Here is a 24,481-nt window from a genome sequence, read left to right on the forward strand (position 1 = left end):
AATGGTTTCCCTCTTCTAGAAAGAGCTTGAAAATTCAAGCTAGTGACTTGTAAATAAAATTTTCATTCTTTATTTAAAAGAGTGATAGTTTAAAGTTTAAGAAATTATAATTGTAATTCCAAATAATGATCAGAATTGTCCTAAAGCTACAAGGCCATTTATATAATGCAACCACCAGCTCTGCAAAGCACAAAAATAACCAAGAAGCAAACATCATCTGATGCATTTCAAGAGCAAAACCACCTATTTATTTTTATTGTCAACATTCATACATTTTCAATCACCAGCTGTCCAAAAATACAATGAACCAAAAAAACCAAAAACAAAAATAGATAAAGTAATTATTGAAATAATCGTGACACCATCAAACAAATTTTGTTAAACCTGCGGAGCACCAGGAGGATGTAGGATGTCCCCGAAAGGAATTCTGATGTGACAATAAATGGATGAAGGAATTCTTCAAGAGGGGATTATCTCAGCCAAAGGATCACCTCCGACCTTGTCCATGTTGCTTGGGTAGTAGCTGATACCGGTTTGAGTCTTGTGTATGAGCACCTCAAATTCTCCGGCAGTAAATGACTTGTTCTCACCAACAGAGACGGATCTTTGTAAGTGTGAGTATGCACAATACTCTACTTCATATACATTAATGTCCTTCATGAATTCAGAAACCGCAACCCCGACTCCTTCCCCTGCATATGCATAACACTGTTACTAATCAAAACACATGTGCATGCTGTGGTGGAGCCAGGAATTCATCTAATGATGCAAAATTGTTCATATTATGGAAGGGCTAGAACAAATTTTCCGATTTTGAGGAGGCCAAAAATATAATATCATATATAGATATCTGAAATAGTCTAGAGCTAATAGGCATCTTTCTGAAATTTGAAGGGGCTAAACAGCTAATTTCTTATATAAATACCTAAAAATAGTGTTATATGGGATTTTCTGAAGTTTAGGGGCTGTTGCTCGGCTTGGCTCAGTAAGCATTTGACTCGGTTCGGTTCCTTATGTATATAAAGGAGCTCAAGCCAAATTTATAGAATTTTTTGATAAACAAGTCATTTAAATAATAAGATAAATATATTACTTATGTATTCAATGATATAAAATGTATTATACATGTATATTTAATGTAGAATAAACAAGCAAACAGAACTTGATTCGAGCTGAACTTTTTCTTTATTGTCAAGCTTTGAGCCGAGCTTGAGCATGACTTTCGAACTTGATAAACAAATGGGCCAAGCTTGAACCTTGCAAAGCTAGACTCAACTTGGCTCATTTGTAGCCCTAGCCATGGCCCCTTCCCGCCACCGCCTGTGTCTGCCAGTAGGTGCACGATTGAAAAATGCATGAAAACGAATCAGATTTTAGATCACACATACAAGCAAACATCTCATTCTGTTTTTCTATGACTATCGGATCTGAAAGAAGGGTTGTACTGAAAAATTGAAACTACATTTGTTCAAATCCTAAACATACAAACCAGAAGCAGAGTCATTTTGAATGAATGCCATGCACACATTTGATCAAGAAAATTGCTAAAAAACAAAGGGAAAAAAGCATAGCATTCTTGTTTGATATCATCAACAAAGATATGGGATCCAAATATAGTTTTTTAATTTTTTTTGTTTTTGTTTTATGTTCAAGTTCGTAAAGCAGAGATCATATCTTGTCCTGAACAAAGCAACCAGATAGTATCTTAGCTGTCAATTAGAATCCAAGAAATAACCCCACCAAAACGAAGCTTACCATGTGTGACAAACAACAAATTTTCTGAAGGGAATTTATCTGCCAGGGCCCTAATAATTTGGGCATATCTACGCCTCGCACCAATCACTGTCTCTTCCCATCGTGGCAACTGTAGTAGGTCAAGCAATAATCTGTCAGCACCAACAATAACTTTGCAAAGCAATCTAGGAACATGGAAACCGATCACAGAACCGGACACAATCCTCTCACATGAGGTGGGTCCCACACTCATGTGAGAGAGTTGTGTCTAGTTTTGTGATTGGTTTTTGTGCAAATAGAAGAACTGTAATTTTGCAGATGCTGCATCTTTAATATACATGGAAAGAAATTTTCAAGTAAAAAAGAAGCTTCTTGTTTTTTATTTTTTATTTTTTATTTTTTGGTAGGAGTTAGAAGGGAAAATGGAAAAGCTAGATTCTACTGTCTAAACATACCTCTTCATACACTGGTTCCACAGAGTGATCGATTGTCCCAGCAGGAAACTTTGCTTCAAGCTCTGAGGTATGGAAACCAAAATCTCCATCTTTAGGAGCCACGTTAGGTCTTATGGCTTCCCTGTTCAACATCTCACACAGTCCATACTCAATAGAGACCTGAAAAAAGTGCAAAACAAGTTCAAGCAGAAAACTATATGACTTGTGGATCTGATGATTACTGAATGTCAACAAAAACAGATAGAACTTATGCAAAGGTACCCTCTTGATATAATAACAAATACCATTTACATGAATAACCCGACACATTTTCATTGATTTGATTTCATCTTTGCATATGCAGAGGGGATTGTCTACAAATCACTTTAAGGATCACATAGCCTTTCCATATGGCCAAAACCAAATTGAATCCAAAATGATACCGCTTTGGTGTACTAGCAATTATTTCCAATGAATTGCAATGATTGAACTGAATCTTCCTTTTTCTAGTTATTCAGTCATTTCCTTTTTGAGAGGATAAATTATAGGGTGCCAATTACAATTTGCAAAGTAATTATAGGAACAACCCCAAGCTCACCAAGTTGGGTGAAGCTTATAGCTATATGAGGAAAATGACTTTTTTACCATTTGATCCCAAAGAGAACACAAACTTAAGCTTAGAGCTCTATGCTCTAAGAGAAAGTGGTTGCTTTTACCATCAGATTTCCTAAGGCTAATTTTGGATGACAGGAATCTTGAGGGGGAATGGAAATGTGATTCCGGATCTGAATGATTCCGGCGTTTGTATTATGAAAGTGATTCCTGATTATCTATTCAGTAGAACTCAAATTCCCAAACTAAGTAGGAATCCAATTCTCCCAGTTCCGCATGAATCTTACATTCCCAGAGTAATGTTAGCCATTTAAGAGAAAAATAATAATTGGGCCCACAATATTTGTAATTTTATTATTTTCCCATTGTGGATTCCTAATGAAATCAAACATTTGAATATCATTGACAGAGTTTTATTACTAGTAATAAGATTACCATTCCCCACAAGATTCCTATCATCCAAACATAGCCAAAAAGCTTTCCTATTAAGAGAAAGAACAAAGCATGAAGGTGAATAGTAACTGCTTGAAAATGGGTTACAAACTTTAAATAGAGAACCTGAGCTGCAACAACTGTTTCAATGGAGAACAGATTCTGCTAGCCGAAAAGATTAACTCAATTACGAGGTGAAACTACTAGAGGCAACAATGAACAATGAAAGAATCAATGGTGGCCTTTGGCTGTAACCAAATTGGTAAGGCATGTCAAATAACAGCAAGTACAGGCAATAACTATTTTTTTGATCAGCAGTTCATGCAATGACTTTGTTCAGAATAAAGGTTCTTTAATCTACAACATGGCACACAAAGGGAGAGTGTCAAGAATAAGGTACTCTCTCTCTCTCTCTCTCACACACACACACACACACATTCACACACACACACATTAATGATGCTCTGACCAAGATGAGCAATGCAACGCTGGTTTCAAGGGGGTGGGATACCACGTCAGAGAACCCAACTCTAGCCATTGATTCCTTAGCCAGTGTCCCTACTTGAAGTCTTGGGATGCTGACTTACACTAAACTCAAAGTCCATAAACTTCTCCATAAGATCAACCAAATATAAGGCTTAACATTTTTTTTGGGTTGGTGGGGGGCGTGGAGGTCGTACAGTCCTTCCTTTCTTTCTCCTCAATAGGAACATACTGGTTAATGCCATTATCTACGTTTCTTTACATGAATGTAACAATTAAAGATGACTACTGATTTAATATTTTGGACAGTTCCAGAGTCATAAAACCACGAAAATTCCAGGAGGTAACCATCTTCATTGGAAACTCAACAAGTAATTAAAATTTTCAATCTTCATAGCTTCAAATTTTAACTAAATACACCCGTCAAATTTAATCACCATCAATCATTGCAATACACATTCTAAATAAATTCACAAATCAGTCGATTGCTTTTACAATTGTAGGCATGCACATTTAGCCAAATACAAGACATCAATTTTTTTTTAGCAAAATACAAATTGCCACGTGTTACAAAGGCCTAAAGATATGACATAATTGTTGGCAAATTAAATATTGCCAATTTGCCACCTGTCTAATAGGTCACAAATTAAGCTCCGTGGGACGTAAGGTTGATAATGCTATTCTGGGAAATCCATTGCACCCTTCCATGTCTCAAGAATCGGCTAAACAGTGTTGAATTCATAAAGATCATGAAGAGGACGGCGAGTTAAGTAGCTCTGACTCTACCTCTACTTGACACTCCCCAATCAAAGCTCAATTTATTTCATGCTTCTACTGGATCTTTCGCTTTACTATCATACCTGTTATGACAACAAACATTCTTGCTTTGGAAGAATAAGTTGCTCCCTTAAAAACTATTGACGAACTATGCAAGTATGTGCAAGATCGTGATGTCTAAATTGCATCCCTAATGAATAAGATAGAGAATATAGGAGAATCAAGCCACCGCAAATCCACCAAAGCCTCAAAATATTGTTGAAACTTTCAACAAGCAACAACAGACACAAAAACCTGCAGGTTTTTGGGTGATGTTCGCATTGATCAGCTGAAGAACTTCATTTTAGGTGTAATTAAGGATAAATATGAGGGAGCCCAAAATCTTCTCTGTCATATGCTAAACCCTACACTCAAATGGTTGATTAATTGAAGATACATGTTGGTTACCAACCACCAAAATTCCATCAATTCAATGGCAAGCGTAATCCAAAGCAACATATTGCTTACTTTGTAGAAACATGTAATAACAATGGAACTGATGGAGATCTTCTTGTCAAACAGTTTGTTCTAACACTCAAGAGAAATACTTTTGATTGGTATTGTGATCTTTGGCCTGGTATGATTGATAGTTGGGAGCAATTGAAACAAAATTTCTTAATCAGTTTTACAGCATGCGTCATACTGTCAATATGATTGGGCTTACCAATTCTCGCTGATGGAAAGATAACATGCCATCAATTACATTAATAGATGGAGAAATTCAAATCTTAATTGCAAGCATAGGTTATGCAAACTTCTGCAATTGAGATTTGTATTCCGAATATGCATTTGGATATACAGAATATTCTTTAAGGAATCAAGCTTGAAACCTTGGAAGAATTGGTTACATGCCTTGCCATGATATGAAATTCAACATTGCAACAAATGGAAGTCAAGGACTGCCTGTCCAAGATCCTTGTAAAGTAGGGAATAAACAAGACAACTATAAGGGGGCAAAGCCCTCACCTAAGCTTCATATTTAAGCCAAAGAAGAATGAAATAGAAAAGGTTGATTCTAACCAAGGAAGAAGTTTAGTTTTTGCTCTTCCAACCTTGGGCATTTGTTTTGAATCAACCATTATTGAGCTTTTATTCTCGGTATTCCTTGGGAATTAATGAGTCTAGAGAAGGATTTTTCTTTCGGTATTCATTCTAAATCAACAGACTCTAAGATCGTTACTATTTTGCTTTTTTTGCTACATCAATATGATAGTAGTGAGCAGAGTGATACCAACTTAGGAAGTGAGTGCATAGGTGACCCAAAAGTTAGGCTACCAAGCAAGTTATGGCTAAGCGGGTGAGATTGGCTCCATCGCTATGTTGCGAGCCATGCATTGAGCTCTTCATATTCACTTTGGAGCTCTTGCCTGCTAGGGTGGCAACCATGCTAGTGAGTTGGGCAGCAATACTCGGTGGTATTTACGCCCTCGCTTCAGCTAGGCATACAAACCCAATTAGTCTTGTAAGGACATCATGGTGCTTCAAGGGTTTGCCACGTGGAAATATGATGATACTGTCCTACTGCTCATAGAGCTCACTATGTGTCGGGCGCAGTAGACAAATTACAAACTCTTACCTTAAAGATAATAATCATTGGGCTAATCAAATTACGCCATTTTCCATACATGGCATACAAGAGAGGAAATCAAACATCTCCTCCAATAAAATTTGACTACACATAGTTAATTAATTATTAATTTTTATCTCTTTAAAATTAATAAATATAGAGATACTTATCAAACAGATAGAATCCAAAACTCTCTTTCACCCACATTTATAATAAGATCAAAGCTTCTACCTAAGGCCTTAAAGAAATTTCTCATTTGAGTAATCTTGTCGCTGTTTCTCGGTCGCTACTTGTAGAAGATTCTACCACATATGAGTCAAATGTATGGAAGAGAAGAATCAGATCATTAATTTTATTTAAAAGATATGTACTCAAAAACCAATTAATTAAAAAACTTGTCTTGATTTTCAAACAAGAAATTTGTGTACACAATGATTTCAATAATTAACTCACAAACATCCCAATTAAATCCATCAATCATTAAACATTTTTTCCAAGTAAATCCTAACACCAAACAAACTTGAATCAAACACTTACCACAATTAATCAGTCACCTTATACACACCAATTGCACCCACACACACAGGCATACATACATATACTTTCATATATATATATATAAATATAGAGAGAGAGAGGAGAGAGAGATGTGACCTTGAGCTTGGAGGGATCGAGTTTGAGGCCATCGGAGGTCATGACGGTGGGGTCGACATCATCGACGGCGCAGAGGGCGGAGATGACTTGGGAGGCGGTTTGGAGGCAGCGGAGGAAGGGGGAGACGAAGACACGGTGGATCGGGAAGCCGAGTTGGGTCCGGAACTTGCGGCCCGTGCAGAAGGCTCGGACCAAGCCAGCATCAACTAGGGGTGGGTCCCAAGGACGAGCCGCAGAAGCCGACCAGAGCGGCTCGAAGTTGTCAATGCGATCGCCGTGCCTCATTACGACGACGTTCTGGCTTAGCTTCCCCTCTACGGTTCTCACAGACGAGCCCATCGGTTTCGGGTCAATGGTTTCAGATCACACCAAAACAAGCAACGCAACGCAACGCAACGCAACAATCTTAGAGAGAGAAAGAGAGAGAGAGAAACAATAGTATATATATATATACACAGACGTAGAGAGAGAGAGAGAGAGTGAGAGAGAGCAAAATGAAGTCGACATGGTAGGGAGATGACGTGGCAAATCGTACGGTCCAAAAACTGGATTCGGTCACGTGGTTTCGTTGCTCTTTCGTTGAAAGAGCCCCTCATTTTATAAATAAATAAGAAAATAAGAATAAACACATTAATTGCTATGTGATGTTTTTGAAAGAGGCCCACAATTTTTTTTTTTTTTTTGTGAATTTTTGTGTAAAAAAAGTTAGAAAGTTCAAAAATTAATTTTTTTAAGTTTTTCCCAAAATGTCTCTATGTGTATAACAGATGATATAATATAATTTTAAAGATTTTAATTTATTATAATTTGTAAAATAGGTGAGATTTATAATTTTAAAGTGATAATATTATAGGATATGTTAGTATATTAATTTGTATAACAATTGATACATGTAACACTACTGAATATATAAAGAGGAAGGCTTCTCTGTCCAATTCAGATTAGAGAGTGTTATTGGACCTATGTGGGTTCATTATGGAGTTCGCAACAATGATCCGAATTATTCAAGGTGTAAGATTCGTTGTGTATTTCATTTCTATAAAAAATTATATTGATTGTAAATTGATAGCCACTTAATTTGTTTACATTTGTATTAACGGTAAATATAATTCTTAAAATAAATTACTTATACAAATATAATATGATTAAGTGACTATTGATATCCGATCAATGTAATTTTTTATAAAGATAAAATACTCGACGAGTTTTACATATTAAATAATTTGGATCATCGATACAGGCTTTGTGATGGGTGCATAGAGGCCCAACAACACCCAACTAGAGAGAACCCTTCTCCATAAATAAATAAATAAATTACATGTTTTCTTAATATTTGGAAAAAATATAATTGGCCATGTTTGATTTGTATTTGTGAAATAATTTTTTAAAAAGAATTTACAAAATTTAAAAATTTGTTTGGTTGTATATTTTGAAAATAGTTTTAAAATTTCGGATGATTTAAATTTTTTTGTAATTGAATAGATAAATGTAAGAGAAAAATTGAGTGATTGATGAATAGGATGTGAGAGAACAGGAGAGGAGAGAGAAAAAATTCTTGATTAATTTGTAGTAGAAAAAAAAGTGGTTTTGATTTTTTTTTTTTCCAAAATTTTTCAACCAAACAAATTTTAAATTTTTTTTTTTCAAAAATTGTTTCTCAAGAGATAAGGCCAATAAATTTGAGGGGAAATTTCAGCAGAGTGTACACTTTTAAAAAAATTACCGATAAATGGTCAATTTTATACAAATTAATAATTATAATTATAATTTTTTTTTTATAAATTGGTAATAATTTTTTGATAATATGACTTAGGGGTAAATTCTATTAAATTTTATAATTTTAATACTATTATATTGATCTCTTCCTTAATAATATTAAAGAGATCAAAATTAATGCAAATGATAGGAGACAGACACTGAGAGGGTAATTTTTGGAAAAATTGGGCCGAGCTTCGAGTTGGGTTTTGAGGCCCAAAACGCAGAGGACTAGGTAAAAAGGCCGTACTGAATACTCCGGCCTAGAGGGCAAGGTTACTCCGGCCTTGGGGAGACAAAGTTACTTCGGCCCAAGGAGGTGAGTTTATTCCGGCTCAAGAAGAGGTAGTGGCTTCGGCCCAAGGAAGAGTAAGGCTACTCCGGTCCAGAGACAACTCGGAGTAGGGCCGGTCTTAGAGTTAGTCCGATCGCAGTATGTTCTGGGAAGACCGGTTTCAGAATTAGTCCGGTCGTGACACAATCTGGTTAGGTCGGTCAAAACTTGTTACTTGGAAGTTTGATCTAAGCACACCAAAGTTGAACAGGGGCAGCCGAAGTAATGAGTTAAAGGAGAAGACCGAGCTAAGGATAGTTCGGCCTTCTCTGTGGCTCAGCATAGCCAGTGTTATTTCGGCCGTGTGGTAGTTCGGCTATGGAGAAAACCATCCCACTTGGTTTAAGCAGTGGGGGAGGGTGTGAAAGGATAAGCATTATCCTTAAGAGTATGAATCCTAGGAGGACTCTACATGGAGAAATACAAGTCCTACTAGGATTGTGCCATATGAAACTTATAAAAGCTCACAAGCATCACCTTGGATGAGGTAATTGAACACAATCTTTCTGAGAACTTAGAGCTTTGTCTATTTGTCAAGTTTTCTGACTTAGGCATCGGAGAGGTTTCCGGCACACACCCGCCGGCTAGCTCACGTTTGTGTTTTCAGGTGACAAAGCGACGTCGTACGGAGAAGCGTGGACTTGGTCAACAGGATTATACGAGGACAATTATATTGATCTCTTCCTTAATAATATTAAAGAGATCAAAATTAATGCAAATGATAGGAGACAGACACGAAGATACACAATGCAAAATATATATTTCAATGTTAAAGAAATAATATTATTTCTTTATTCATGCGACTAATGAATTTTTGATGAAAAAAGAATCAAGTGTTATACAAAATAAAATTAAAAAAAAACCTATTGTAAAATTGCTAAATTTGTAGAGTTTAGTATATTTTCTCCCAGCATCGAGAAAGATTAGAGTATAATTTATCCATTAAAAAAATTATATGAGGAGGCAGGATATATAAAGTGCCATGAGGTGTTCGGTAAGCAAGTGAGCCCCAATAATTGTTTTTGGTTGATAAGAATGTCTTAGAAAATTGGGGAATTCCATTGATATTGTATTAGTGGAAATATTTAAAAAAAAGTGAAAAAATATTATAAATATTAATAATTATATTATTTGTAATTAACTTTTACTGATTCCACTGATGTATTGTTTCCCTTAAAAAAAATTATGGCTAACTGATAGAATTTTCCTACATTGATTATTGGCTGACTGATTATTGATTTGATTTTTCACACTATTTACGCTAGTTTCTTACATATTATACCATTTTGAAGAGAGTTTAGATTTATTAAAGTTGAAGATTTGAATTTCACGGTGAAATTAATTTATGATTGAATTAATTTGGACGTATTTGGTGATCAAAACCGTTCATTTTTCACACTATTTATGTTAGTTTCTTGCATATTATGCCATTTTGAAGAGAGTTTTGATTTATTGAAGTTGAAGATTTGAATTTCACGATGAAATTAATTTATTATCGAATTAATTTGGACAAATTTGGTGATTAAAACTGTTCATCTTATATATTGTCTAAGTAAAATAAGTTGATTCAACATCGATTGTGATGTTATTAGATAATTTTTATCTATATAGTCGATATATTTTTAAGAATATGCCATTCGTGTGTAATAATATATATAATTTGATTGTGTAATTAATTATATTTGATAATTTAAATTATATATATATATATATATATATTCTTAAATTGTCATATAAAATAAACGATTTAAACCATTAATCTAAATATAGATGAGTCCTCCAATCCATCAAATTAAGATTTTCAAATTTGAAATTATTTCGAAGGAGATATTATTTGGGTAAATTACCTTACATCTCCTAAGATTTGAGTTTAATACATATCACCAATGACGTTTGAGAAATTACACCAACCTCCCTGTTATTGTAAATATTTAGATGGAATGAAAATATTGAACTCATGCACTCTCTATTTTCTTGTTTAGCTTTACTTCTTCTTTTTTTTTTTTTTTCAATATAATTTCTTATGTTTTTTACTAAGAGTTTTTGTCTTTTATATAAGCATGTATTTGTGAAATGAGACTATTAACTACAATAATAGAAATATAATTTTCAGAATGTCAAGAAATGAGATATAATTAGTTCAAACATTAGGGTGCCAGTATAATTTACCCATATTATTTTGACATATATTCTAACAGGAACTTCCACGAAGTTAAGGTGGCAATGTGAGACACGAAATGTTGTCATAAATGTGTTTTGTAGTGCTTATCTTTTGGACAAAAATTAGACACGAAATGTAGTGACAAATGTGTTTTGTAGTGCTTATCTTTTGGACAAAATGTACTAAGCCAAAAATAGCAAAACCTAATTAAATGGACAACTGTGTAATATAAATACAATTAAGTTGTTGTCACGTGTCCAAAAGGAAAGTTTTAAAAAGAAAATCCAAAGCTATCATCAAATTATTAATAATAATAATGAAATGATCTAACAAATTTGTCTCTCTATTCATTTGAAATAAATATGCACGCACATAAATAATAAAGTTTTAAAAAGAAAATCAAAACTATCAAATTAAATGATCTAGCAAATTTGTCACTATTCATTTGCAATAAATATATTAATGTGAAAAATGTATTGTATAAATGAGATTCATTCTGAATATAGACACATCATTTAAAAGTGTAAAATTTTAGTAAATTTCAGTTAAAATCATAGATAAAAGTCTTGAAAGTCGGGATAAGAAGTCGCTTTAGCAATTTTTCAATGCGTTCATAAATAAATTTTCAGTTAAATCATAGATAACAATCTTGAAAGTCGGGGATAAGATGTCGCTTTAGGAATTTTTCAATGTGTTTTGAAGTGTAATTTTTTTTTTGGGGGGGGGGGGGGGTTTAATGCCATCTGTAACAAGGTGTAAAATATGTATCTTTTGATATGGAATTGGCACAAATTCTTTAACAACAAACTCCTTTTTAGAGGGATTTTTGACTCTTCTATGAAACTAATAACTTACAGAATATACGAAAATATTATATACTATATAATAATGGGCATTTTTTTTTTAACTTCTCATATCATTTTGTGTTAAATTATTATAATATTGCGATATGAACAAAAAAACAAAGTTTCATTAAGATGACTTATATTTTCAAAATTACACCATTTTGATTAAATTAACTTTCTCTTTATCAAGGAAAAATGACTCACAACCATACTTTTTATTTTTATTTTTATTTTTATATATAAGAAGTGATAATTTTAAAAGGGCAACAACCCTTATGTTATTGTTCTTAGGTTAAGCGACAATAATGTAGCTTTTTTTTTTTTTGATAAATTAAACAAAATACTTTCCTTAAAATCAAAAAATTACATCAATAAAAAGCCGCGAAAAGGCCATTTTGCTAATCATATCATCACAAAAGATGGTAAATATGATGTGTTGTCTAAAACCCACATTATTTTATTGAGAAATATTAAGGATTATGAAATTTTTTTTCATAAAAATGATCATGAAAAATTTGTGACCCGTAGATTACTTTAATTAGTGTGTGGTGCTTTATTCTAAGTGTAATCCAAAGGTCAAAAATATTTCATGATCATTTTCATGAAAGACTTTTCATGATACCTAGCATTGTTATATTTTATTACAACAAGAAGGTAATAGAAGCAAAACCAAAAGTTCTCAAGTAAAAAAAGACGCATAATATAATAAAAGTAAAACATTCTCAAGTAAAAAAAGATTAGATAATAGATAAATATGAGATCTAACGGCCACGATTGCTGCGATTGTATTTCTTGCACCAAATAGTCCTTCCAAAAACAGTGAACCTGACTTCATCTCGACCGTTGAGAATGGCAGCAGGCACGAATGAAGCTTTGAAAGTGATCTTCCCAAACAATGGAACACTGTCTCTTGGTTTGTGTATATATATCTTCTCCACGTACTGCCCAAATTCCATGCTGCATCAAAACAAATATTATTATATATATATTAATTATAAAATAAATAATTAGGTTTTGTGTTTATGCAAGAAGAGTTTTCAAAAATTCGAATTTAACATTTTGGTGTATCAATAAAATTAAGAATTGGGTTGTTATATTTTTTTCAAAATAGTTTTTGAAAGCTTTGTCAAACAATTTTTTTTTTAAATTTTAATTTTTAGAAAATACAACTAAATTTACATGTCTAATAAAAAAATTTCAAATTTAATTGGTAAATCCATGTTTGTCAAATCAATACCTTGTGGCCACAGTCCCACAAGTATGAAAATAATGTTTTGGTATTTTTTTTTTTTTGTTAAAAACACAGAATTTAAATATATAAATAAGATTTATTCTATTTTTTTTTTTTTGAACGGCAATAAGATTTATTCTACCTGACACTGACTTTATGGATAATTTTTTTATGATTCCTAGAATTATTGTTTTAAAATTGGGTTGTTTATAGAATTTTTTTCCTTTTCTTTCAGAAAGCCAACAAATTTTATATTTAAAAAAAGAAAAGAGAATGCTGTAGTTGAATATATTGGTGGAAATAAGGGGAACAAAAAAAGTTTCTAGTGTGTATATTCAAGAACCCCGTTAAAAAAAAATAAAAAATAAATAAAATACTAAGAAATTATAAATTTGAATCCCATCTGTTCTAATTCAATCGTGTCAAGTGTTAAGCTAAACTATAAACAAGTTTTTCTGTGTACCTGAGGTCTTAATCCCAGAAGATAGAAAAATGCATAAATCTGTAAATATATGTATGTGTGTTATGTATATGAAAAAAATGGTAACTAATATCCATAACCTAACATGGTGTAATTTGGTGGTAAAGTGTGTGTAGTCAGTGATTAGATTACAACAATGGAACTCTATAACACTGACCTAGTAAAAAAACACAGACTGAACTGTTTTCCCTTAAATTTGTCTACAAATACAATAAAAAATATACACTTACGATGAAAAAAATAAGTAAATTTGATTCTCGGAAAGAGGATAGCCGTTTGAGAAGGTGATGTACAAACACCGGCTTTCCTCATCGGTACCATCACTCGGAGGAGGGTACCATTCCCTTGCATTAGGGTTCAGTTTGAACCCTGACCCCTCCATTTTAGGGTTATCACCACCTTCTGCGTCTGTCCCCAAGCCACTAGACTCGGTGTCACCACCACTGGGCACCACCATAGCCCCCCCTTTTTTACTAGTACCCTTACTGAAAACCCTTTTTATTTTTTCAATCCATTCCTTTTCAAAAGGGTTGAGTTTGTGTTCAGACTTGCTGTCGCTATAGGAATCTTCCTCTTCCTCTTCCTCTTCTTCTTCTTCTTCCTCTTCCTCTTTCTCTCTCACTTTCTCTCCTTCAACATTCTCATTCCCACCCCTCAAACCTCTCTCCTCCAAAATATCCTCAAAAATCACACTGCAAACACCCTCATAGAAGTAAGACACCCCTCTGGAGACTCTCTCTTTATCCTCAACAATCTCATAGATAGAGGAACTAAGGTTTGCAAGTTGGAAAGTCCTCGGGGAGGTGGACGAAATGGGTGTTACTGAATCGGGTTCAAGGGTTGCCAAGGCCGACTCAGCCTCCCCATAGAGTAGCAAAATGAAATCATCGTCATGAGATGATAGATTCTTGAGAAAATCTTTGCACCCTAATGACTCTAAGTACATCCAATGGGCCATGATCCTCCTTGCCTTGTCCACTTCCATTTCTAGATCAATCATTCTAGAGAAAACACTCCTTTCTGGTGCGTACTCATCCAAGAATGCCCTCACTGTGTCCATTTGGGATTTGTGTGGAGAAAAAAAGAGAGAGCGGGGGAAAAGGTGTGGTGTGTGTTTGGTGAGTGAGAAAGAGGGAGAAAAAGATGCGTGCCTCTGTGGAAAGAGAGTGAGAGAGAGAATGTGGGTTGTGGGGGAGAGAATTGGGAATGGGGTTTCAATTAATAGGGATAATGTTGAAAAGTTGTGATTGTTCAATGAATGGGTGTTTAAGGTTTAGGGTATCATTTCTCGAAGGGTTGTCTGATACACCCTGGACATATATATCGCGCGGGTGCAACGGTTGGAAAAATTGGAATTTATTGAAAATAATGTACTTTCTATTAACGGTGGATCGACGACTCCGTTGTTTTGTAAGGAGTGTTTTGGTTTGATTTTTAATGGATTCATTTTTAGTTTTCATGATAATTCGGTTTTGAAATTAAAAAAAATAAATTGATATACAAACTCACTTTTTAAACCATTTTTTAGATTCAATAATATGGAAGTTGTGATATATTGGTTGGCGATTAGAGAAAATATGAGAAAGAGTATTATTTTTAATATTTGATTGTCATATCACTAGACTTAAAAATTAGGTTTAATTTTTAGTTCTGAATAAAAATTACTATGTTTGTTTCCAGTTTTTTGAAAACATTTTTCAGAAAATTTTACTTTTATTATTTTTCATATTTTTTTTGTTTTTACTAATTTTTTTTATATATTATTTTAAGTAATTTTTAATTTTTTTTTATACACCTAATATAAATACACTTAAAAAGTATAATTGTTGTAAAAAAATCTTAAAAAAATTCACTAACTATCAAAAATACAAAAAAATATGAAAATTCAGTATATTTCTCGTATTTATGTGTATTTATTAATTTTTTAAAATATTTTTTTTACAAATATTTTACTTTTTAGATACATCTAAATAAGGTGCATCTAAAAAAGTAAAAAAAAATGCTTAAAATTTTAAAAATATTCACCAAAAATAAAAAAACACGAAAAAATAAAAAACTTAGTTTTCAGAAAACTGAAACCAAATATACTGAATATTTTTTAAAAAATGGGGAGTTGATGAAATTTTTGACATCATATCTATCTTTTGTTTTTTTTGTTGGATGGATAAATTTCACTTTCCATTTAATTTTATTTTACTATTGACCTTTTAATTGTCCAAATCAATCGACTAGATTTCAAGTCAAATTATAAATGTATTTATTTATGAGGTTGTGAATTTAATAGGTAAGTGATAATAATATAGAAAATATATACAAAATAATGAGGTGATAGAGTTGTGAATTGATCATTGGCAATAAAAATCATCACTTAAAAAAAAAAAATAAATCCATCCAGATGTCTCGTAATATCTAAATTATTATTTACAAATCATTCTCGTAAATAATTATGTATTAAATTTTTAGAAATGGACACTTTTTCATAAAATGCCTTTTCACTTATTTATGTTCTATTTAATTTACATTATTTTCTTAAGTTTTAATAAGTCTTATAGGTGACATAGTTACCAAAATACCCCTAATAATAATATTCACATTTACAGTGTGAATGTTCCATGATTTGAATGTTCACACCATCAATGTGAATGTTAACATGTCAATGTAAATATTAACATTATCAATGTGAACATTCACACGTCAATGTAAATATTCACATTGTAAAATACGAATATTCACATTACCAAATTGCTAACTGTTTAAAAAATGTTTGTAAGGATAGAAATGTCCATAAAATACCTTAAATATGAGAATTAAGATTTGGTGGATCACATGTCCAAATAATAGGACTTATTAGAATACAAGAATATCTTATACACTAATTAAAATACAAATACTTGAAAAAAGATTTTCTAATAAATCTCTCATTTAAAAAATAACATTTTCCTAATATTATTAACTCTGTTTGGTTTGAAATTTTCAAAAAAGAAAAAAAGAAAAAAAATATTTATTAGAGTTTTCAATCCTTATATTTTTTAGTGAATTATATATATATATATATATATATATTTTACTTTATAGATTCACTAAATCTAGAAACACTTAAAAATTATAAAATAAAATCTGTATAAAATTATTTAAAAAATTTATTGAATACAATAAAATATAAAAATATAGTGAATTTTTATATTTTTGTGTTAAATAAATGAATTTTTAAATAACTTTTGAGTAAATTATATATTTTTTAAATGTATCTAGATTATTTGAATCAATTTTTTTTTTAAAAATAATTAAAATATTAAAAAACTGACTAAAAAAATAAAATACAAATTAAAAATTTTAAAAATTATTTTTAAAAATTTCATATAAAACAGAGTGATTGGTATTATATCATTCAATAAAAATAGATTTTAAATATTATTTATTTATGTCATATTATTATTATTTTTAACGGAATAAAAATATCTTTAGTTGTCGTTTACAGTCAGTGGTAAATAATTTAAAATTTAAAATTTCAATACAAATGTAAACATCAAAAAAAAGAAAAAAGAAAAAAAAAGAAAATCAGTGGTAAGATAAAAGAAAGTGCAAAATCATGAAATTTTTTATCACTTTAATTATTAAAGTTAATAAATTTTGTCACTGATTTACAATTTATTTTGGAAACTAATTACAATTTTCCCATATACATAAATTGGTGCAATCTTCTAAATCTAAAGACAAAAAATGTCTCTCTTTTTCAACTCACGCGCCTACTGTCTCCCTATCTTCTCTTAACCCAACCCCCCCCCCCCTCCTTTTTATTTTTTATTTTTTATTTTTTTAGTGATATTATTATCACCTCACTTATTATTTTAAATCTTTTATTTTTTGAATTTCCAATTATAAATTTTAAAATTTTAAATTTTTTTTCTTTCCTAAATAATATCAAAATTATCTTTATGAAAATTTCATCCCTACTCAAATGCACACCCCTTCTAAAATCATTATCTCTTAAAACCTTCAAAAAAAAAAAAAAAAAAAAAAAGCTCTTCAAAATCCATTCTCTCTCATGACGGCAGAGGAAAAATGTTTATGAAGTGAATCAATCGATGTAAGGAACATGTTCTTTGTGATCTTTATTATTTTTTCTTTGCATTAGGTGCATATGTCTTCTTTCAATTCCATCAATTTCTTTGATCAAACCTTAAACCCTAAAAACTACGGATATATGTGTGTGTGTGTATGTATAGTTCGAATGGAGCAAATTTGCATTTTGCTCAGTCTCAATCTCACTCCTCTCCTATCTCTCAAAGTCTGTCTCCTCTCTCTTTCACTTAGAATATTCGAACTTGTGTTCTAGAAAACATAAGCTATGTTTAGACCTGATAAAACAAAAACTCCTGCAGATGTGAACAATTTTAACCCTTCAAAGAGTATCAAATTTTTATGTTTGGATTTGTGTCCTCGAATAAATAACCAATGTTCAAGTCTATGTTCTCCAAAAAATAAGCAATGATCGGACATGTTTTCTTGAATTTTGGTCATATGTTTGGGAATTCAGTACCGAAAAAAATACGAATAATTTTACCATTTTTGATGTGTTTTTCAAGAAACTTACCCTTACAAGGCCAATCTCATCTGAGCTGAGAACACCATCAAAGATATAAACCTCTTCTAAACTTACGTTGTTGTATTCCTCTTGTCTCATTAAGTTGTGGTTACTGGATTTTTTTTTACTTAGTGCCATTGCCGAACAAGTGTGGGCAATTGAATGGTTGTCATTGTTGCCACTGGAATATCACCGCAGAAGGGTTCTCAATGTTTTGAGGGTGGGATTTAGAGAAGATGGATGAGTGGTGATGGAGATGGGTACTCTGATAAACTTATCTCATGATTTACGTGTAGGTTTAATTGTAAGATAGGGTGTTTCAAAATGATTAACATCTTCTTTAGTAATTTCATTTAAGATTATTATTATATTAAAACAAGGGTCAAAAAATGGGAGGTCCAAAATAATAAATGGGGTGTTAATAGCAGTATTATTTTTTTCTTTGGTAAATTATTGTAATGAGTTGAATCAAATTGAATTTTGCCATTATTATTATTGTTGTGGTATCATGGACCATTCTATTTAAATTGGTAAAAACAAATTATATTACTTGTTGATTTCGACTTCGTAAGGCCTATTTGGCAAATTTTTTTTTTTTGAGTTTTAATTATTCTTGAGTCTTGAGTAATAAATGAGATATAAATTTAATTTTTAGGACTTATTTGATTAGTCCATACTTAATCATTTTGGTTCATATTTAATTATGTGAATGGTGGGGACCACCTTAAGTCTTTTAAAATTTATTTATATTTTAATCTCAATTGGAGATTTGTTTTAAATTATTAAATTCTATTCATTTTGGACCCAATTGATTGAATCATGACCCGTTTGTAACAATGTATTGTTGTTGTTGTTATTATTATTATTTATTTTATAATCTTGAGAGAGTTACTAATATTTATGGTGTGCATCATCAAACAAAATATATTTTGTGGTGAGAAAATATTATATCATTTTTATCATTTATGTTACTAAATATTATAAAGATGTTGAAACATAATTTTAATTGATATATGAAAAATGCTTGAGAGCACTAAAAAAGGATCACTAGAGGGAGCACTAATGATGTGGCAGTGGGCCCCGCCCACTTTCTATGCCTTGTTTTTATTTATTTATTTATTTTTTTACCATTCCGAATGTATTAGTGCTATTAGTGATGTATTTTTTATTAGTCTAAATCATTGTTGTTGATATATATATATATATATATATAGGTGTATATGTATAGATAGATGTTTGAAATAAAATAAAAATAAAATATATTTATCAAGAGAGGCAGCATGTGGGCTACTCCCCTCCTCTCTTTTTCCCTTTACTTTGATTTCCTTTCTTTCTGTTTTGGAGAAGCAGAGCTTCGTCCTCTCTCTTTCTCTTGCTCTCTCAAATTTCTTTTAGGTTTATCATGAGACCTTTTTGATCCACCAAAATCTATTAGGTTTTAGACCCACGTTCTTGAGACTAAAGTGAAGAGCTTGGTTAGAGCAACGTTTTGATTGGTGGAGATCAAAATCCGACAAAGTTGAAAATTGGGGTTTTTGCTTGTTTCCTCTTCTAGCTTTTGAGGTAGGGATTTTCTAAACATTGTGTATGTGTTTTAGCTTTATTATGTGTTATTTTGATAGTGTAATATTTGAAAAGATTAGGGTTTTATTAATGGTATATTAAATGTAAAAAAAATGGGAAGTTCTCAATTTTGTTTAAAAAAAAATCTCTTGCTAGTTGAGTTTGGTTTTTGTATGACTCATGGATGTTGAGAAATGTATTTTATTTTATTTTGAGAAATCCCCAAATTTTAATAAAACCTAGAAATTTAAATGTTAAGATTTAGATTTTTGGGATGAGTTTGTGAAAAGCTTACGAGAGTTAAAAATATATGTTTATTTGAACAAATGAGAATTTGAAAGTGGATGCTTATAGAGATGAGAATGTTGTTGGGAATATTGAAAACCATTGAGGTTTCTTTTGAAAATTGTTAAATTTGAAAATAGTGAACTTTTGAGAAAGATGAGAATATCTGTCATGTTGAGATATGGAGAATTGTTGAAAGAAAATATCTTATTTTTGGCATTATGTAAATTCTTGATGAATTCTTGAGTTTGAATAAAAAGGGAAGATTGATGATTTTTTTTAAAGAATATTATGATTCTTGATTGAGTTGGGAAAGAGGAGATTGAACATGTGATTGTTATTCCTATATTGAAATTATTAAAAAGATGAGATTAAGAGTAATATTTGTTTCTTAAAATTTATATTTTGTTTAGAGATAATTGGTTTGGCAACCGATAGAGGGTTGTATTGATTGTTGTAGAAATTACATGTGAATTAGATAAATTGAAATATTTGCAAATTCATGCATGGCATTGGACATTGCATAATCTCATGATTTAATCTTTGCATTGGATTTTAGAAATTGATTTTCAAATTGATTCTTTGGGAATATTTGAAATGTGTTGAGTTATGGGGTAAATACGTTTGGTAAGTCCGGATAGGGGGTGTAATTTGATGTTGGTTAAGTTGGCCTGAGTGTCTAGGGTGAAAGACCGAAAATACGTGCCGAGGAGGTACTACTACCCTTCCAGTGAGAGACCGGTAAAGTGGGAATTTGGTAGTGCTCGATATGTCTACTTGCAGATACCAGCCTAGAGATTACCAGTGTCGTATTTACCGCCCTTTTGTTCTATGAAATGGATAATTGAATTGGTTATACTTTTAAACAAATACACGGCATGAGAATTTCGAAATGAGAAAACTTATGATTTTTGGCATTGGCATCTCATATGCATTACACCTTATAATATTGTTAAACTGCATGCACTTTATTTAGATTATCTCTGCTGGGCTTTCTGCTCATCCCTTAGTGGAAACCATTTTTCAGATGATTATGGTGTGCCTCTGCCAAAGTGAAGACGTGGAGGATCTTTTGGAGCACAATGCTCAATTATTTATTTGTTTTATTTTCTTGCAAGCCAAGGGCTATCTATGTATGGGTTTGAAAACCATTTTGTCATAACCGGGCAAAGCCTTGGAACTTGTAGCTGTTAAGGCATAAATTTGTATTTTGTTGCTTTAATTTGTTATTATCACACGCTATAAACTCATATCTTAAGGATGATGAATGTATTAATGCAAGTGGCCTCTCTTTTGTGAAATCTCATGTTGGATATCGTTAATAGAAAAATGGTGATTTAGTATGAATGTTAATAGAAAAATGGTGATTTAGTATGAATGTTGACTGTTGAAATGTCTATGTTATTCAATGTTCTTGTATCTAATAATGAGAAGTAATGAGATTTAGATTATGCCTATGAGTTAATCTAGATATATCAGATGTCAATATTTTTGGGGGCGTTACAATTACAATGACACCCTGGAAATTTGCTTAAAATACCAATCATTTCTTGTAATTTCAGAAATTACAACTCGCCCCATTAAGTTTCTAATTTCATAGCAAATTGCTCATTTTATTAACAAATTATCAAGTTAATTAACAATTTTTAATGACGTCAATAAATTTATTTCAATTAATAATTTAGATAATTTTATTATTGTATAAGAGAGCAGTTAGAAATTTTATTTTTTTAATTAATTATGTTAAATAAAAAATTCTGACAAAGGAATATTTGTAATTTTTCAAATGACAGGGGACAATTTGTATTTTAAATAAACCTCAAGAGATGTATTTGTAATTTCCTATGCTTTCTTGTTTTCCCTTTCTTTGTCTCTTTTCTTTTCTTTTCTTTTTTTTTTGTTGGTATTTTTATTTTATTTTGATGATTTTGATAAACTATGTACAAATTTTATTATATAAATTCAATTTTTTTAATTTATAAAATTTGCATAGTTAAAAAAATTGATCATATCTTTAAAATGAAACTAATATTAAATATATAAATTAACAATTAAAAAAATAAAAAGTTATGTATTTTGGTAAAAAAATTACAAATGAGATATATCGGCTCTATTTGATTTGGTTTTCAGAATTTATTTTTAAAAATTAAAATAAATAAAAATAAAAATAATAAAAAACACTTATCATTTTATATAATTCTTTTTTTTGGGATGGTAGAAATAATTTTTTAAAATTTAAAAAATATTTTTTTGATGTTTATTTTTGTTAAATTAATTTTTATTTTCTTAAAAATAATTTAAAAATAATTTGAGAAACTCAAACCAAGCATGTGACCATCATTTCTGACTAACACAACAACTCTAGTACATGTGATGACCGGGTACGTAATTCGCCTCATCCTTTTTGAGTTATGTTGGGTTTACTTTTCTTAGAGTGTCGGGTTTTAATGTGAGGTCTTGTCAACTGTTGGTTTCGTTGTTTTTGAAAAACTTTTTCTCAAAATTCTCGTTATTATTTATTCCAATTCCGAGTTTCACTTGTTTCGGAAGGTGCGAGATTGGATCTGAGGTGTCACGGGTTGAGCTAGGAAATTTTTTGGTTGGAAGGTAGAATTGCACGTGCGGGGGTTTGGACTGCACGTGCGGGAGGTGATACCGCACGTGCGAAGAAAATAGGGGTGTCAATGGTGCATTCTACTTTATATGCACGAGCAAAAAGAGGTGCGGGGGTGAGAGCCACACGTGCGGATGGGGGTGCTGCAGGTGCGGGATAAAACTAAGTTTGAAAATTTGCTTTTTTTCTTCTTCTTGGACTGAGTGTATATCACTTCTACACATCTTTCTCTCACTCTAAAATTATCTTTTGCTTCCCCTTCTCTCTAAAAACCTCCACCAAACACCATAAACTCTTGATTTCTTCCAATCCATTGCAGTTTTGACCCAACATCCTTCACTAATTTTGGAGAGCTAAGCGAGGGCTTCATTGTGTACGGTGGATATCGGGTTTAGACACTGTTGGATTTGAGACCATCATCTTTTTTTCCTTCAAGAACTTGAGGTAGAGATTTTCTCAGAGTTATATATACGTTTTTGTAAGATTGTGTTGATTTGGAACTCTTTTGGGAAGTATATAAACTTTGCTTTTGGCTCATGTGTGTTAATGATTTTAAAAGTGGGTTTACATCTCTTTTTCTTCTTTTTTTTTTTATTATAAATTCTTGAGAGCTTGAACTACATTGTGAGAAAGGATGCTTTGGAAAGATTTTTCTTTCAAAAGAGGAGGAAATGGCTAGCTGGTGAAAACTTAGAAATTTGGGAATTTTTTTGATAGAAATTGAAAACTTATAATTTTGCTCTATAAAGTGTTAGAATGAATGGAGGATTATGAAATTCTTATTGTTGGATGTATATATGAAATATCCCATGGAATGTATGAAATAGTGGTTTTGAAGTTGTTATTCAAAAATGTGAGTACAGTCACAAAATGATTAAATTGTTGAGGATGTGTGAAATGTGGAAGTGTTGCTACTCTTGAGTAGATATAAATTATTATATGTTTATGTTGTGAGATTGCATTGAAAAGGGAAATGGAAATTGTGAATCGAAATGGAGGAATTGTGTGGAAATGCTGCAAGTGGAAGACTATTATAATTGCCTTGATATATGTTGCATTGGTATTTTAATTTATTTGATTGTTAAAAAAAAATTTAAATTTGAGATTTGAAAACATTTGCATTGAGAAAAGAATGTTGTGAAATAAGATATCATTGAAATGTTTTGGGGTAAATACGTTGGTAAATCCAGATAGGGGGTGTAGATGAAATTGATTAAGTTGGCCTGAGTGTCCAGGGTGAAAGACTGAAAACACATGCGGAGGAGGTACCACGTCCCTTCCAGTTAGCTACCGGTAAAGTGGGGGTTTTGGCAGTACTGGTTATGCCTATTTGTAGACACGAACCCAGGGATTACTTGAGTCGTATTTACCGCCCCTTTGAATTTGATTTAAATTGTTGAATTTTGTTGAAATTTTAAGATTTCATTGTGCATGATGGTTTTCAAAGGATGAAGATGAGACTTTCTTTTAAAGGCATGGCATAACATGTATATTCCATTTCATGAGACTTGTATAAAATGTGTATACTTTGTTAAGATTTTTGTCACGACCCGAACCCGCCCCCATGGGTTAAGGACATAACCAGCCAATAATCATGAGATTACCTACGGCCTCAAACCATTTCAGACTTAACTCATCAGAGTAAAGGGGCCAAACGGAAGCAAAATTTAAAACTTTGTCCATAGAGCTGTGCTTACATAACACATCATAACAAACCATACACAGACATATTAATAACTCACAACAGAAAACACAGTAACATAAAGTTCTGTACAAGCAGGATCATTTAAGTCTAAGTCAACCCATGAAACTATGTACAACAGATTCAAAGTCTTCGCCAACATGACAAAATATAAATACATAACAAAAGGGCGAAGACGAGTCTCGTGCGTGAG

The 24,481-nt window shown here is 31.7% G+C and overlaps 2 protein-coding genes across 2 annotated transcripts; both read right to left on the reverse strand.

Moving 5' to 3' along the window:
- Positions 1–225: 225 nt before the first annotated feature.
- LOC114284475 (uncharacterized) lies at positions 226–7,355 on the reverse strand. The gene is made up of 4 exons (XM_028227392.2): positions 6,733–7,355; positions 2,190–2,348; positions 1,756–1,864; positions 226–692 (listed from the first exon to the last, which is right to left on the reverse strand). The coding sequence occupies exons 1-4, from the start codon at positions 7,069–7,071 to the stop codon at positions 460–462; spliced, it is 840 nt and encodes a 279-aa protein (XP_028083193.2). The 5' UTR covers positions 7,072–7,355; the 3' UTR covers positions 226–459.
- Positions 7,356–12,588: 5,233 nt separating this feature from the next.
- Positions 12,589–14,599, reverse strand: LOC114284464 (uncharacterized). The gene is made up of 3 exons (XM_028227358.1): positions 14,162–14,599; positions 13,770–14,056; positions 12,589–12,784 (listed from the first exon to the last, which is right to left on the reverse strand). Exons 1-3 carry the CDS (start codon positions 14,597–14,599, stop codon positions 12,589–12,591), a joined length of 921 nt encoding a protein of 306 aa, XP_028083159.1.
- Between the last annotated feature and the right edge of the window lie 9,882 nt (positions 14,600–24,481).

The sequence above is a fragment of the Camellia sinensis genome, chromosome 2, assembly GCF_055761805.1.
Source record: "Camellia sinensis isolate YWXY chromosome 2, ASM5576180v1, whole genome shotgun sequence".
Classification (NCBI taxonomy): Eukaryota; Viridiplantae; Streptophyta; class Magnoliopsida; order Ericales; family Theaceae; genus Camellia; species Camellia sinensis.